The following is a 16,532-nucleotide window of genomic DNA, read 5'->3' as shown; positions in this document are numbered from 1 at the left end:
CCCCCCCTCTTCTTGGCCCCAAATAAAAAATGAAGTTTTCACATGTTACTCCTCAAGTCTAGACATATTGAAATATAATCTAATCCAAAGAAACCCCTAATAATATAAAATTATGGCATCATCACTAATATTGAATATTTCCATGCGTTAGCATAGAGTACAATCTAGTTGTATATAATACTCATAAATCGAAATTTTAATGGAGAGACAGTCGAGGTTTTTTCACCATTCATCCCCCCCCCCCCCTTCTTGGCCCCAAATAAAAATGAAGTTTTCACGTGTTACTCCTCAAGTCTAGACATATTGAAATATAATCTAATCCAAAGAAACCCCTAATAATAATATATGTAATTGCTTTGAAGAATTTTATTTTTATTCATTAAAAAAAAGAAATCTAATCTTTTTTTTTTTAAGCCACCAATTCTTTTATTGAGTTCATTGCTTTCAAGTTAGCTCAATTAGTAAAAATTTTGATGGTTGAATAAGAGATCTAGAATTCAATCCTGTCTACAACAAAAATAAATTGGTATCTTGAACTGCTAAGCGAATGCCATTAGTTAAAACTCTCTTTTAAAAATTAAAAAAAAAAAAAGTTTCAAACAATACAATAAACAGTGCACAAAACCGCTTGAAGTACTTTTTTTTTTTTTGGGGGGAGGAAACCTTGAAATACTATTACTAATGGCGTTTTTGTCATTCTCATCACTAGTCTTATCATCTTAACAGTCCATTAAAATTGACCGTCTTCTTGCTTGTAATAGCCGTTAACTCTCTTCTGGAAGCTATCCACGTGAAAGTTGAAACCAAAAACTAGCTAGACAGTCTCTGAACTAAACCAACGGCGTTTGGCACCAACCACAAAAAAAAATATCCAAAATAAAAAGGGCTCATCAACTGCATTGTCATACAAGCCATGAGACTCTCTCTTTAAGCTCAGGCCTCTCCCAACCAATTCTCTCATCATTCTTCATTTCCCAGCTCTGATTTCAAGAAAATTCGCCGGAGCCACCACCATTGCTTGGAGTTGTAGGAGCCCTTATACCTTGTAAATCCATTTGTACATTTTCTAAGTTCTAAGGTTAGTGAATTGTGAAGCTCATTCTTATATATATGTACAGGCTTTTGTGTGTGTGTTTGTGTTGTGATTGATTTAATCAGTTGGTTCCTTCTTTTATTTGGTTGAATTTGTTTTCAGGGCTCCTAACACTCCAAGACTTTCTTATAACTTGTAAAGCAGTAAAGGTACATTTGTATTCTCCATTATATGTCATTCTAGACAAGCAGTTCTAAGCTCCATTAAGATTACACCAGTTAAAACTGTAATGGCTGCATCTGAACATGCAAGAGACTCGTTTAGTTTATTCATTGATCATTGCCTATCGTACAAAGAGTTGTATCAGTGCCTTCATTCGCTTTGTGTTCAAGCATTTCTGGTCTGGATTCCTTTTGTTTCAATCATCACGTCTAATCAGTAAATCATGCCAAAAGTATATTTTTCACCGGAAAATTATTGGGCAGTCCCGGACTATACTTCTTCTCTCATAGGGGCCCACCCTTTAATGAGAAGGAAGAAATATAGTCCGGGACTACACAATATATAACAGCCATTTCCTCATCTGTTATTCCTAGTCAATGAAAATGTTTACTTGTTTAGTGGTAGCTAGTTTTGCCTTCCAATCTGACACCAATTATGATAAGTAACCACCTCACCATTGGTCAGCCAAAATGATTAATGACATCGATAAAATTGAGCATTACTACCCTACTCACTAATAAAATTAACTATCATTTCATATTGTCAAACTTTGTTTTTTGGGTCTTTGAAAAAAAAAATAGTATACAATACAGGGGTCGCTTAACCTTTCATATTGTTAAAATTCTAAGCAACTAGTGTCATGGAAGAGTTTAATTGAAATTGATAATGGCTGGTTTTGACTTTTGACAAATATATTCTGTCTTTCATTCTTTTCATCATTTTGTCAAAGATGGGAGAAATGTCGAGCTTCCAGTTGGGTGTTGTTGGCGCACTGTTCCTATCAGTGGCTTCATCTGTCTCCATTGTCATCTGCAACAAAGCTTTGATGAGCAATCTGGGCTTCCCTTTTGGTAACTTGTCCATCCCTCTCCTGCTGGAAGAGATTATTTATTCAACCATATAGTATATATGGAGATAGCCTTATTTTAAAGTAGTGTATACTTTTTTTTTTGTTTAATTTTATATGAGATTGTAATTTGAAATTTAAGAAATGGTTTCACACACACAAGAGTGTGCCTAATGATTTCAAAAGCTCTGACAAGTACTAAATTTTTTTATTTCCATTCTTTCTCTTGCAGCTATCAAAAGTGTTTCCTATATACTAATTCTTCTCTCTTAACTATTTTAAACATGCATGTCTTATTTCTTTCACAATTTGCTCCTTTTCCTTTCCCCTTAGTTTTCCTTTCTTTTTTCCTTTGGTGCAGCTACTACACTCACTAGTTGGCATCTTATGGTGACATTCTGCACCCTTCACGCGGCGCAACGCTTGAATTTTTTTGAGTCCAAGTCAATTGACACAAAGACTGTAATGCTAGGGGGAGGAAACCTTGAAATACTATTACTAATGGCGTTTTTGTCATTCTCATCACTAGTCTTATCATCTTAACAGTCCATTAAAATTGACCGTCTTCTTGCTTGTAATAGCCGTTAACTCTCTTCTGGAAGCTATCCACGTGAAAGTTGAAACCAAAAACTAGCTAGACAGTCTCTGAACTAAACCAACGGCGTTTGGCACCAACCACAAAAAAAAATATCCAAAATAAAAAGGGCTCATCAACTGCATTGTCATACAAGCCATGAGACTCTCTCTTTAAGCTCAGGCCTCTCCCAACCAATTCTCTCATCATTCTTCATTTCCCAGCTCTGATTTCAAGAAAATTCGCCGGAGCCACCACCATTGCTTGGAGTTGTAGGAGCCCTTATACCTTGTAAATCCATTTGTACATTTTCTAAGTTCTAAGGTTAGTAGATTGTGAAGCTCATTCTTAGATATATGTACAGGCTTTTGTGTGTGTGTTTGTGTTGTGATTGATTTAATCAATTGGTTCCTTCTTTTATTTGGTTGAATTTGTTTTCAGGGCTCCTAACACTCCAAGACTTTCTTATAACTTGTAACGCAGTAAAGGTACATTTGTATTCTCCATTATATGTCATTCTAGACAAGCAGTTCTAAGCTCCATTAAGATTACACCAGTTAAAACTGTAATGGCTGCATCTGAACATGCAAGAGACTTGTTTAGTTTATTCATTGATCATTGCCTATCGTACAAAGAGTTGTATCAGTGCCTTCATTCGCTTTGTGTTCAAGCATTTCTAGTCTGGATTCCTTTTGTTTCAATCATCACGTCTAATATAGTCCGGGACTACACAATATATAACAGCCATTTCCTCATCTGTTATTCCTAGTCAATGAAAATTATAAATGTCTTTAAAATGTTTACTTGTTTAGTGGTAGCTAGTTTTGCCTTCCAATCTGACACCAATTATGATAAGTAACCACCTCACCATTGGTCAGCCAAAATGATTAATGACATCGATAAAATTGAGCATTACTACCCTACTCACTAATAAAATTAACTATCATTTCATATTGTCAAACTTTGTTTTTTGGGTCGTTGAAAAAAAAAATAGTATACAATACAGGGGTCGCTTAACCTTTCATATTGTTAAAATTCTAAGCAACTAGTGTCATGGAAGAGTTTAATTGAAATTCATAATGGCTGGTTTTGACTTTTGACAAATATATTCTGTCTTTCATTCTTTTCATCATTTTGTCAAAGATGGGAGAAATGTCGAGCTTCCAGTTGGGTGTTGTTGGCGCACTGTTCCTATCAGTGGCTTCATCTGTCTCCATTGTCATCTGCAACAAAGCTTTGATGAGCAATCTGGGCTTCCCTTTTGGTAACTTGTCCATCCCTCTCCTGCTGGAAGAGATTATTTATTCAACCATATAGTATATATGGAGATAGCCTTATTTTAAAGTAGTGTATACTTTTTTTTTTGTTTAATTTTATATGAGATTGTAATTTGAAATTTAAGAAATGGTTTCACACACACAAGAGTGTGCCTAATGATTTCAAAAGCTCTGACAAGTACTAAATTTTTTTATTTCCATTCTTTCTCTTGCAGCTATCAAAAGTGTTTCCTATATACTAATTCTTCTCTCTTAACTATTTTAAACATGCATGTCTTATTTCTTTCACAATTTGCTCCTTTTCCTTTCCCCTTAGTTTTCCTTTCTTTTTTCCTTTGGTGCAGCTACTACACTCACTAGTTGGCATCTTATGGTGACATTCTGCACCCTTCACGCGGCGCAACGCTTGAATTTTTTTGAGTCCAAGTCAATTGACACAAAGACTGTAATGCTTTTTGGCATCCTAAATGGGGTTTCAATTGGACTTCTCAACTTGAGCCTGGGTTTCAACTCGATTGGATTCTACCAGGTTGACTTCAATTTTTATATTTAGAACCTTACAAAATGACGTAGCATTTTTTTCCCTGATCAGAAGATCACTAGTGAATAAAGTTACATCTAAAACTAAAATTACAAGATGGATAATCCTAGTTGCTTTCAGGATGATCACACCTTATTATATAATCAAGACACTATTGTATAAAATATCTGAGCATTCACATTTTTTGTTTTTGTTTTTTATTTTGATTTATCCCTGTTGTGGCAGATGACAAAACTTGCAATTATACCTTTCACTGTATTATTGGAAACTCTTTTCTTGAACAAGCAATTCAGGTAACCCATATTAGACTTCAGAGACCTCTTACTTAAAATTTTCACACTGGATTTCTCCAATCTCACTGTAACTTTTTCCCATTCTTAATTTGCAGCCGGAAGATAAAGTTTGCTCTTTTCCTCTTACTAGTAGGAGTTGGCATTGCCTCTGTGACTGATCTTCAGCTCAATTTAGTTGGAACAATTCTCTCTCTTTTAGCAATTGTAACTACCTGTGTTGGTCAAATTGTATCCTTTTGCTCCCACTATTTTCTAGTTCAATGGATTTTTTTTTTATTGGTTTACAGAATCAATATATATGCTAACACGTGCTTAATTGGCTCTGTGAATTGAATCAAATGGTATTTCTTAACCTAATAATCTATTCAGCTCACAAACACAATACAAAAGAGGCTCAATGTCTCTTCTACTCAGCTGCTCTACCAGTCAGCTCCATTTCAGGCTGCAATTCTTTTCGTCTCAGGCCCTCTGGTTGATCAGTTCCTCACCAAGCAAAATGTCTTTGCCTACAAATATTCTCCGTTAGTTTTGGTACATTACTCATTACTGCCCTTTCTTTTCCTTTCTTTCATGCGTGCCTATAGCTATTTCCATACATAATTGACAAAATCATCATAAAGATTTTGTGATGATAGAATGAATTCGAACATGTGCAGGGATTCATCGTACTTTCATGCCTAATCGCCGTGTCTGTGAACTTCAGCACGTTTCTAGTTATTGGCAAGACATCACCAGTTACATATCAAGTGCTAGGCCACCTTAAGACATGCCTCATTCTTGGCTTTGGCTATACACTACTCCATGACCCCTTCACAGAAAGAAACATTATTGGAATACTAATAGCAATTTGCGGCATGGGACTATATTCATTCTTTTGCACCCAGGAGAGTAAAAAGAAACAATCCCCTGATCTATCGTTGGTGTCTCAGGTTACTACTCTTCTCCCTCTCTCTTTTTCATAGTATACTAGAAAGTTTTTCACAAGAATAGGAAATGAAAAATTGGTCTGAATCTTTCTTTTTCTCAATTTCCAGATTAAAGATAAAGATACTACACAGCTTTTGGGTCATCCAGATAAGGAGAGTCATGAAGCTAAGAAATCAACTAAGGACTCTGTTGTTTAAGTGATAGACTTTGTGATAAAGGTTTCATGTATTTTTGTGTTCTTTCCAGATTCAGGACATTTTTTTCCCTCATAAATTCAAAGACATTTTGATGAGTGTAAATGATATTAATTCTTTAAATAAATACCCTTTCTTTTTTTTATTTGGATAATTCCCAAATGATTTTTTTTTTTTTTTTTTTTTTGGTTATTATTAAATTGCTGAAACCCAGCCTAATCTGTGGGATAGCTCTTTGCGCCTCACGCCTCAAACTATGAAACTTGCAATCACCATCGCAATTTTAACAAACCTTGCAAATTACACCCTATCATTCATTTGGATGTTAAGTTTAATGGTCACCTTATTTGCAAGTTACCCTCAATTGGTTAAATGGAAAAAATTTCCCTCTTAAAGTTAAATTTACGAATTAATTATATTAATCAATCCTAATCTATGGAAGTAGTTAAAAACCATTGATAACTTTTATTGATTGGAATAAATAAATTTATTGGTGTATTCATTATTTATATTTTGGTGAGAAGAGTTGCATCACTAAAAAATTTTTAAGTCCCAATTAGGTTGGCATCATTTGCAATTCTCAATCCATTTGTAAATATTGTTAAATTACCGATTATCCCAAAAGCTTAAGTTTTTGGAACAATCGGTAGTTTAACATAGTATCAAAGTAGGAGATTCTGAATTCGATCCTTAATTTTACTCTACCTCCCATTTAAAATGTTAAATTCTCACTTGTTGGGCCCCCACTTATTAAGGGGAAGTTTAACATTAAGCATTCGAAACAATCGGTAATTTAACAAATATCAACAACTTTATCTCAAAAATAATGAAATATAACTTGTTACATAGATTTTACAAAATATATATTTATAATGCATGACTTAACACAACCATTTAGGTATCCTAGCAGCCTCAATGTTGACAAAAATAAGTAAACTTCATAGACTAAAATGACAATTGACCAAATTTAAAAATACGTAAATTGTATTTTTGTCTAAAAACTATTATATCCAAAAAAATCAAGATACAACAATAGCATTCACTCCACCAACTCATCAAACCCAACAAAACCCGATGCCTCTAGTTAGTTTTTGTGGGTTGATGGATTGGGTTGTAATTTTTTTGGAAAACTTAGGTTAGGTTCGAGTTGATAAAATTGTCAACCCACATAACCCAAACCAACCCACAATATTAAATACTTTAAAATATATATGTATTTTAGATTTGTTATTTAGGTTTTTTGGATTTTTAGACATTATTTAAATTTTATTACTTTGAAATATTTTGGGTGTTTGAGATTTAATTTTGAAAAAACTAAAATATTATGCTCAATTATGTAAGTTATAATCATTTATTGAAATGTTGTTAAATAATTGAATGAAAACTCAATTTTCTATTAGGCTTGACAAAATGGTCCAATTCCAATGACTTAATCTGGAGAAATGTTATGTCTACAATATTTTTACAATACTTTCACAACAAATTATAAGTGGAAAGTTGTTATGAATTGTTATTGGTGACTAAAAAAGTAACTTTTGTGGTAGATTTAAATTAAAACCAATAACAACTTACTATTTATGATTTGTTGTGAAAGTATTATGAAAATATTGTAGACATAGAATTTCTGCACAATTTAAGGGTTAGTTTGGTTAGTTTGGTTTTAAGAACAATCAAGAGTTGAGTTGAATTGGAGATTTGCCAACCTAAAAAGTTGGGTTGGATTGAAAAATACCCGAAACCTAACCCATCCCATCAACAACCCTACCTCAAAGTAGCTGTAGGCTTTTGTAAGCCTGATCCTCTATGAATTTGGCCCAATCCAAGTTCAAAGTTTAACTCAACTAGACAGCCTACTCAAGAGGCTTCAAGGGATGGGCTCATTGTCGAGCTCATGGACCTTATTTTCATAAGCTTTTCCGTGTCACATGCCCTTAAAATAATATTGAAGGAAGAACAAAAAGAGAAAATAAAATGGTTAACCATAACAAATTCAGAACTTGTAATAAACTTTATCATCCTCTTCCAGAAAAAATATATATATATATATATATATCATCATACATAATGTCACAACAAAAATAATAATAATAAGGAGATTTTTATATTATTTCCTCCTATATTATTTTGTCAAAATTGACTAATGTTCTATATGCCTTTAATTATAATCTGACCTATTGCAATTTTCTTATATAAAAAAGTGTGAGGGACAGATAGAGGAAGGAATGAAATGCATTTTCTTCCAAATTAAGAGTGATTGACTGTCTGGTTGGTTGAATTAGGCTCGTGAGTTGTAGCTTCAAGCTTGTAAAGTCCACTAGTTGTTAATTTTATGTGATAATCCTTAAGAGAGATCTTTTACAAGAGTCTGCTAGTCAAATGGTTTCTAAGTGAAGTCACAATAAGAATTAGGCTTTTTGTGCCCCTAGTGGGGGAGTGTGGATTTATTTCTAGGAGGATAAAATTCATAATAAACGCACACATATGCATTAGTATATAAAAAAATTTAAAAGAAAAAAAAATGTCAATCTTCTAAATATTAATTGATTCGATTACAGTGATTGAAGCAATGACGCACAACGGCAAAAGCACTCGAATTCTCCTTTGAAGTTCGGGTTATTGAGGCAGTCTTGGAGGGTGACTCAAAGATAATTATGAATTCTTTAAAAGCTGAGGAAATCTCTCTAGCTTCATTTAGCGACCTGATTGTCGATGCGAAATTGTTTTCATAGTTCTTTAGGTATATTATTTTCTCACACGTGAGTCACCTAGGCAATTCTACTATGTTTATGACTTTATTAGGCATGTTAAGCATTTCTCAAGCGGTGTGAATGGAGGATATTTTTCCACACTTCAACATTGTAATTCAAACCAATTTGATTTTTTTTTTTTTTTTTTTTTTTTGAATGAAATTTGCAACTTTTTTTCTAAAATAATTTTTTTTAATGATATTTTAATTACACGTGCGATGATGCATGATTGATTCTTGCATGACACCTGGCAAATTTCTGTTGGTTTCTGAGTAATGATAGCAAAACCTAGCAGCAATATGTAGCGCTTTGTAATTGGCTGTATTTTGTGGATTTGGTACTGTGACGTGTCAGCTTGTGATAGGTCGGGAATTTTCTCTGTCTACACAAGGCATTATTTCGATAATTCAAACTGTGTGTCGGCCATATTTACAATTACAGAGTCAACCTATTCAGCCATAAAATCTTTAGAGTTTCATGCAATCAGGGCTAAATTGAACGTGGAAAAGATTTTTGGAGAGCTGCTGATTGTACATTTAATACCCTAAATGTACAATCAATTCAAGTGGATGCCTGAAGTCATGGGTGGGAGGATCATGCGCAAAAAAATCTACTATTGAAGAGAGTGTGGATTTGAAACTGCATTAGATAACGTCAATATTTTCTATTAATTGTAACAAACTAGAGTAGGGTTATTCTATTTGCAAAAACTTCAATTCAATTAGGGGATTTGTTTTGCCTGTGCCATCTAGGGTCAGTGGTGAAGTCCCAGCATTGATTTTTGCTTTTGAATTTTTTGGATGCTGTTAATGGGTGCTGTACAGCGCCCGTTAATGTGCATTAAATGTGCATTAAACTATTCACTTTTTTTTTTAGGGATGTGAAAAAAATTGTATATACATTAAATTTGAGTAAGTTTAAATGGAGAAAGTCAAATTATTTTGTAATAAATTACAATTAAAAAGAAAAAAATTTTCAATTTTTAATGCAATGAGATTTATGATAAATAATAAATTAACCATAGCTGGTTCATTAACAGATGCTAGCCGGCACTTGTTAACAAAGTCCTAGTTTTTTATTGATTTTTTCATGCGCCATGATATTGTACTTTATTTATCTCTGTTGTTTATTTATCCCGCACAATATTGATGTTGTTCACTTTAACCAAAGCCAACTTAAAATTAGTTAAATTGCATGCCCGGGCTTTAAACGAACTAACATATAATAAATATTATAACTAAAATTTTGAAAAATTCACTCTTAATAGTTAACACCTTAAGGTCAAAAAAAAAAAAAAAAAAGAGTCTAAATTACCTTATCATTTTGCCCAAAATTTTGGTGCAATTAGCATCAGCAGGCTTTAATTGCAAGTAGCGTGTTAGGCACAGCTAGGTTTAGATTTTCTTTACTCAAAAAGTTCGCTAGTTAGGCTAGAANAAATAATTTTTTTTAATGATATTTTAAAATCAAAATTTTATTCACAATTCACTAGAAATTTTGGTAGCAAGATTGAACCCAAATACTACAAATGTAAATTTATGTTATTTTGGTTAATTTATATTAAATGTTCAAATTGTAACAGCTTTAAAAAATATCATGAACATATTTGCCCTGAAATTTCAATAAATATAACATCACAATATGGAGTTCGTTAGGAAATTAGCCCCATATTTAATTGTTTTACAAAAACTATTATGAAGAATAATAATTATTACATAAGAATTTGAGATCCTATTATCAATTTGTTTTATCACTTTCTAAAGGAAACAATTATATTCTTTAATTTTTCATTTTTCATTTTTCATTTATAAATCTTGATGCTTAAAAAATATTAATAAAATAGGTGTTGAGGGCCATTTTTGAGAAATCATAGAGAAGGAAAGGAGCCCAGCAACACAAACCGAAAGGAAGTTGGGCAAAAGATAGAAAACAAGAACCATTAAGTCCAAGCGGCATGAATAATGGATCACAAATCCATAAAATAAATAAATGGGCATTGAGAAAGCAAATGAGCTCAAAAGAGCCCAGAAAGAGAGAAATAGTAAATAGCAAACCCATGGGCAATGTATGATGTGGAAAAGTAAGAATGGGTCGTGGCAGGCTCAAAGCAATGCAAGCAAAGAGAGTAAGGGATTGATGGCAGGCCCACAAATCCAAAGATGAGTATGAGGTAATTAGGCCAGGGAAGCCCAATGAAGTTAGTAAAAGCCCATGGGAACACAAATTTAGGAAAAGGGTTGAGGCCCAAGACAAGCAAATGGGCTGAGGATGCCCAAAGGAAAACAAAGAGACATAGGAGCTCATAAGGAAGAAAACGCATGGCCATGCTAAGCCATTGGAGAAAGAATAAACGGTAGGCTTGAAAAGGCCCAGCAAGATTAAGTCATTACAGCAGGAATGACAGAGTAGTATGGCAGGACATGATGGCAATCAAGAAATAGGCTTGAAGAAATGTAAAGCACAATATCAAATAAAGCCTAGCCCCTAAGGGGAGCGGGGAATTGTAAAACAACCCACATAAAAGGTTGAAGAAGGGCAGCAGACTGTGTAAGCAAGCCTCCAGACCGCGACAAACGCATGAGCAGCAAGCAGATTTTGGACATACATAAAACGGAGGCACGCACAAAGCCCAGGCACCACCAACCTGTACTCAGCCAATATGAGACGTGGTGGGGTCATGAGTCAAAGGTAAGGAGGTATAGTTTGGCGGTGATGAGAGAGGAAAAGACCTATTCTGCGGCTCTTGCCCAAGCGCTTTTGGGGGTACGTCCTGCTGGATGGCAAACCACCCAAAAGAAGTAAGGTTGAGGGGGAACCGCTAGATGCATACCATGAAGGATAGAGAGAGAGCACTCATACCATGGCAAGAAAGGATGCCACGGCAGACTAATAAATAAAACAACCTTCCTTTGTCTGGAAGTGGAAAGTGGCACACAGACGAACCAGTGGTGGTCGATAAGTACACCCAGACCAGACAAAAGTGGTTAAGGGGCAAAGTAGTAAAATCTGGCCACGGTAGGCACTATAAAAAGACCCTTGCCATGCCCTGAAAAGGGGATCGAAAAACAGGAGAGGACCACGAAATAAGAAAAAACGAAAGTAGAAACAAAGGAAAGAAAACATAAGAGGAAAACTAAGAAAGAACAAAAGAAAGAAGAGAGAAAAGAAAAACGGAGAGAGTTAACACAATGGGCATGCACCAATAGGTCGATTCCCTCTCTCCCTCTCAAAATCCTGCTCTCTTCCGAAAAGTAAAAAGGATTCCTTTGGGCATTAACCATTCAGGTCTAGTTCCCTCAAAGCCATTAATCTCCACGGCAGGATCTTTCTAGGGAGATTAGCTGCATTGAGACGAAGCGTTCTTCCTTTTTTGGTTTTTTGCTTCTGCGGACCAAACTTAACTTGATTCATATTTCTTCTTGATTAACTCATATTATCATTTACTCCTTTATTTTCTATGTAAAAGTCATTGTTATCACCATGATTATGTTTCATAAATAGGGATCATTTGGTCATTTTCTATTAGATAGTCAGAGGATTTTGTTTTGTTATTATTATTATATCTGTTTGTCATAACTCATCTAAAACAGCTCTGTCTGCCATAAGCATATTCCTGACAGACAAGGCATAATTTGTGCACAAGCCGGTCCAAATTGAGTTGCAGTTGGACCGGTCTCAACTCTCTTACTCAGAACACTCGGGTCCACTACCGCAAGAGGCAGCCCAACCCAACGAGCACACAAAAAAGACCCCTACAATAGGAAATATTTTTTTCAATGAAGTTTGAAAAGTACGAAATTATAATAACCAATTAGTTATGATATAAGAAAAGTACCTAAAAATAAAAATATAGATAAAGGCATAAAGGAAATTCAAAAAAATAAATTATATATAAAAATAAATAATATTATTGGGCGCCCCCTCAGGGGCTTTGTGTGCCCCCTAGTATCTCTTTGAGTAGGTCATATGTCCTATTGCTTATGATTTCGTATTTTGTTTATAATCTATTACTTTAGAAGGGGCATAATCCTTCTTAATTGTCTATGAAAATACCTCTTTCTATTTATTCGTTCTATGAATTTTGATATTGTTTTTTCTAATAATATACATAGTAAATATTATAACTAACATATTGCCTTCAAAAAATTTGGTGCAATTAGCAATTTAGCATCAGCAGTCGTCTATGGAAACTCCTATTCATCTATGAAAATACCTTTTTTCTATTTTATTTATTACATAATTTTTTTTTAAATTAAAATGTATAATATCGAGTCTATAATATAGGTCGGCAAACCGGAACAAAAATGTGTCTTTGAAGTATGTTTTTGTGGTCAACAATTACACAAGTTCTGTAGATCATACTCAACTTTCTACTTGCTCAGTAGCTCTCAATAGCTTTGGATATCGATGTTTAATATTTTTGATCGATCAAGGTGTGGACGACTAAATTTCTCGGTTCGAAATAAATCAAACAAGTAAAATAGTGTCACAAATGTGAATTTGTATTGATGATTGTGTGGTACAATTCTCTGTTGATTTACAAAAGAGTTATCCTCTGATTCGATCTCCTTGAAAGATTTGTTAATTGGATTTGTGGTAATGTGATTTTCACTTGAACACAAAGTATCCTTCAATTTGGTTGAAGGATGGATCGAAGATTGTTGAAACGAAATTACAATGAATCTCTGGCTATGAGCTTGTTAGAAATCCTTTGTTCTTCACGTTCTTCGTGTGTTCTTCGTGTTCTTCATGTGTTCTTCGTCTTTGAAGGTTTGTGGTGGAAGTTCTTCGGTGCTTTAGAGGCTTGAATCCGTAGAGCTTCAATGATTTGTGGTTTGTGAGGTTTCTGGAGGCTTTTGAGCTTGATTCCAGTGAACTTTGAGATTTAGGAATATGATTTGGATGATTCCTCTTCGAATGTTCTTTGTATTCGAAGGTTTGTGGTGGAAGTTCTTCGGGGCTTTAGAGGCTTGATCCGTAGAGCTTCACTAATTTATGATTTGTGATGTTTTCGGACACTTTAGGCTTGATTCCCGCAAACTTTTGGATCTAGGCGGATGATTTGGATGATTTTCCTTCGAATGTTCTTCGTATTCGAAGTTGAAGTTCTTTTTTTTTTTTTTTTTTTTTTTTTTTAAACCGAGGAAAAGTTAGGTTAGAATTAGATTTGTCATTGTCGCATTGCACCAAACTTTTTTTTTTTTTTTTTTTGATGCAGCATTTAATAATTCTAAATAAAATGACCCAGAAGGTATAACTTGGATATAATACCATAACGTTTGAGAACCATATATATAATATGGTGCACTTTGCAAGATTTAAAAAATTTCCTAGGTTTTCATCATAATTGGCTGGTATACTTCTAAGATCTTAGTCAAGATTGCCCCCCATAAAATTTGTCTAATTATCTTGAATTTGGACTTCGTCAAAAGACTCAATATTGTAGCGTATGAGATTCGAATTGATCTAATTTAATACCAGTTGATTAATTTTATAATTTAAACCCAAAAAAATTAAGATTACTGTGACAGTTTTGAAGTCATTGCGTGCAATAAATTAACAACGACATGTTCCTAAACTTAATTAAGATTACTGTGACAGTTTTGAAGTTCAATGGTGTCTCTAGCTCTCAGCTATGTCTGTTGAAAACAGGTCTGTGACTGTGAAGAGGAAGATCGTGAAGAAGAAAGCAAAACGCAACATTTCAATTAATCCAGGTGGCACCCACAACGCAACGTTTTACTTACTGAAGTTTGTTCTGTTGTTAAGTGAAACAGTGTGTTTGGTCTGATTTAAGGACTGCTGAACTGCTAGTTTAGGCGCGAGAATTAGTTGGTAATTAGCTTAACCAACTTTTAACAAACTTCCCCGGTCTTTCCAGCAACTGTAATCCGCAAAATATGGGTGGTTATGCTAAGCGTTTAGGCCAAGTGTTTAGGTGTATATAATCTACTTTGGGTGTGTAATTATTCTTTATGTAATTCAGCATTATCAATACAAGTTTCCAGATTCATCTTCTCTCTCTTCTTCTCTCTCTGACTTTCTCTCCTTTTCTCACACTTTCTCTCCGTTTCTCAGATATTTTCTTGTCTGTGCTTTTAGGCGTGATTGTTGACTTGTCACATGACATCATTGCCTTAGAATTGGGCTATATGGCCCGCATGGGACATTGTTAATGATCATATCGTATGTGATACTATAAAATAAAAACTAGGTAAGCACGCAATTTGATAGATTTGTATGAATTATCAACAACAACAAAAAGTTGTGTACGAAGAAATAATAATTGTTTTGTCAACATGCCAGCTAAGAGACACAAATTGACATTAGCTAATAAACTTCGGAGTTGATTGCTCGATAAAATCAGAGAGTTTTAAAATCAGAAGCCAATTAAACAAGTGCAAAATAAAACAACCATAATTGAGTGAACACCTTGCTGGGTATTTCGCATTTACGTAAGTGTCAAAAACTTTGCTAGTAACACAAGCATCAAAGGTTAGTTAAAAAATAAAAACAATATGAAATGGCCAATGCACTTCTAAACTAATGGCACCTATCCCTCCCCAAGTCCCACATCTTAGGTTCGACCTAATTCCTTCCTTCCCTTCCCACTAGAATCAGCACAAGCATGAAAGGTGCCAAAAGCCACTTTAAGGATTAAAAAAGAGAGTGTTGAAGTCAAGAAAATCAGTGAGCCAATCATCCAAACGAGAAGATTTGGAAGATTTGCAAGGAAGAATGGACCTTTAGAGCACACGAGTGTGGTGCTGGCCAAAGACCCTCCAACAATCAAGTTAGAACCTCACAATAATTCCATTGAACTTTTTTTTTTTTACTGAATATGATAGAAGTATTAAGTATATTAATAACTGTGAAGAAAAGCGGCCAAACGCAATGCAATGAACTTCTAAAGTGTAAGAGTTAGAGTTTTTCACTTGTACCTTGGAATGGAGTGTGTCAGGTGTTTATATAGTGGTGTAAAGTTGGAAAAATTATTAGATCCACTGGAATGACTACTGAAGTGGTCATCCCAATCAATGAAATGATACCACCTATACAAGTGTGTGAGTCAATTTCCTAATTGGCATAAGAAAAATAATAATAATTAGGTAGTGTCACATTTGCATAAACGACTGTATTTGAATAGTTGCGAGGACTAAAAAATACCACTTCATCGGTCCTCCGGTGAACCTAACAATTTCTCACAAAGTTGACCACGTTCCTATGATTTTAGTTACTTTCATTGTAGGAAGCATAATGGGAGGATTGGAGTTTATGGCAGCTAGATTCTTGGAATTCTCTTCCCATATTCGGAAGATATCAGTTCGTAGGAAGATCTCGAGACGTGATGTGCTAGAGTTCCCTATTTGTATGGATGCAAAAAGGTGAAAACATATCTATCAAATGATTAAGCTGTCTGTCGAGTGAGTAAGACGGAGTTGGTCGAGTGGACTTACACTCTGGCCTGAGCACCAAAGAAGAATGACCTAATGGTTGGACAAGTGGACATGCATGACTGGTGATGCCCCGAACAAAATAACGAAGTTAGTCTCTGTTAATCCTTGCAAAATCATTCCTCATCAGAGAGTATTACCGGTTTGAGTTTTTTCAACAAGATAGGCCTTAAAATAGAAAAGGTATTTGGTATAAAATGATATCATGTCAGCGATATCAAAATTCAATAAGTGTGAGACATATCAACAAAAAATAACTACCCAACTAACAAATGAAAAACATGTGTTAGTGGGTAATTATTTTTACACACATATATCTTATTTATTAGGTTTTAATACAGATGATGTGGTATCATTTGATACAAAATTCTTTTTCCTTAAAATAAGCCAAATCAATTTTCAATCTAGTTATGTATGTATATA

The 16,532-nt window shown here is 34.3% G+C and overlaps 1 protein-coding gene and 1 long non-coding RNA gene across 2 annotated transcripts; both read left to right on the top strand.

Moving 5' to 3' along the window:
- Positions 1-825: 825 nt before the first annotated feature.
- On the top strand, positions 826-2,566 carry LOC136068042 (uncharacterized). Its single transcript, XR_010629429.1, has 4 exons — positions 826-1,078; positions 1,196-1,242; positions 1,986-2,106; positions 2,464-2,566. It is a non-coding gene; the product is annotated as an uncharacterized LOC136068042 (long non-coding RNA).
- A 204-nt stretch (positions 2,567-2,770) lies between these two features.
- Positions 2,771-6,053, top strand: LOC112016924 (UDP-xylose transporter 1). Its single transcript, XM_065774665.1, has 9 exons — positions 2,771-3,000; positions 3,118-3,164; positions 3,820-3,940; positions 4,298-4,482; positions 4,720-4,787; positions 4,883-5,015; positions 5,157-5,318; positions 5,444-5,716; positions 5,822-6,053. Exons 3-9 carry the CDS (start codon positions 3,820-3,822, stop codon positions 5,909-5,911), a joined length of 1,032 nt encoding a protein of 343 aa, XP_065630737.1. The 5' UTR covers positions 2,771-3,000; positions 3,118-3,164; the 3' UTR covers positions 5,912-6,053.
- Positions 6,054-16,532: the final 10,479 nt, after the last annotated feature.

This window comes from Quercus suber, unplaced genomic scaffold (assembly GCF_002906115.3).
Source record: "Quercus suber isolate HL8 unplaced genomic scaffold, Cork oak 2.0 scaffold_96, whole genome shotgun sequence".
Classification (NCBI taxonomy): domain Eukaryota; kingdom Viridiplantae; phylum Streptophyta; class Magnoliopsida; order Fagales; family Fagaceae; genus Quercus; species Quercus suber.
The sequence above is the reverse complement of the archived record's forward strand: the minus strand, read 5'-3'. Positions and strand labels throughout refer to the sequence as shown.

Coding starts and splice junctions, on each gene's coding strand:
- LOC112016924 (XM_065774665.1), top strand. CDS start 3,820: ATGGGAGAAATGTCGAGCTTCCAGTTGGGTGTTGTTGGCGCACTGTTC. Junction 4,483..4,719: donor ACTCGATTGGATTCTACCAG/GTTGACTTCAAT, acceptor CTGTTGTGGCAG/ATGACAAAACTTGCAATTAT. Junction 4,788..4,882: donor TTCTTGAACAAGCAATTCAG/GTAACCCATATT, acceptor CTTAATTTGCAG/CCGGAAGATAAAGTTTGCTC.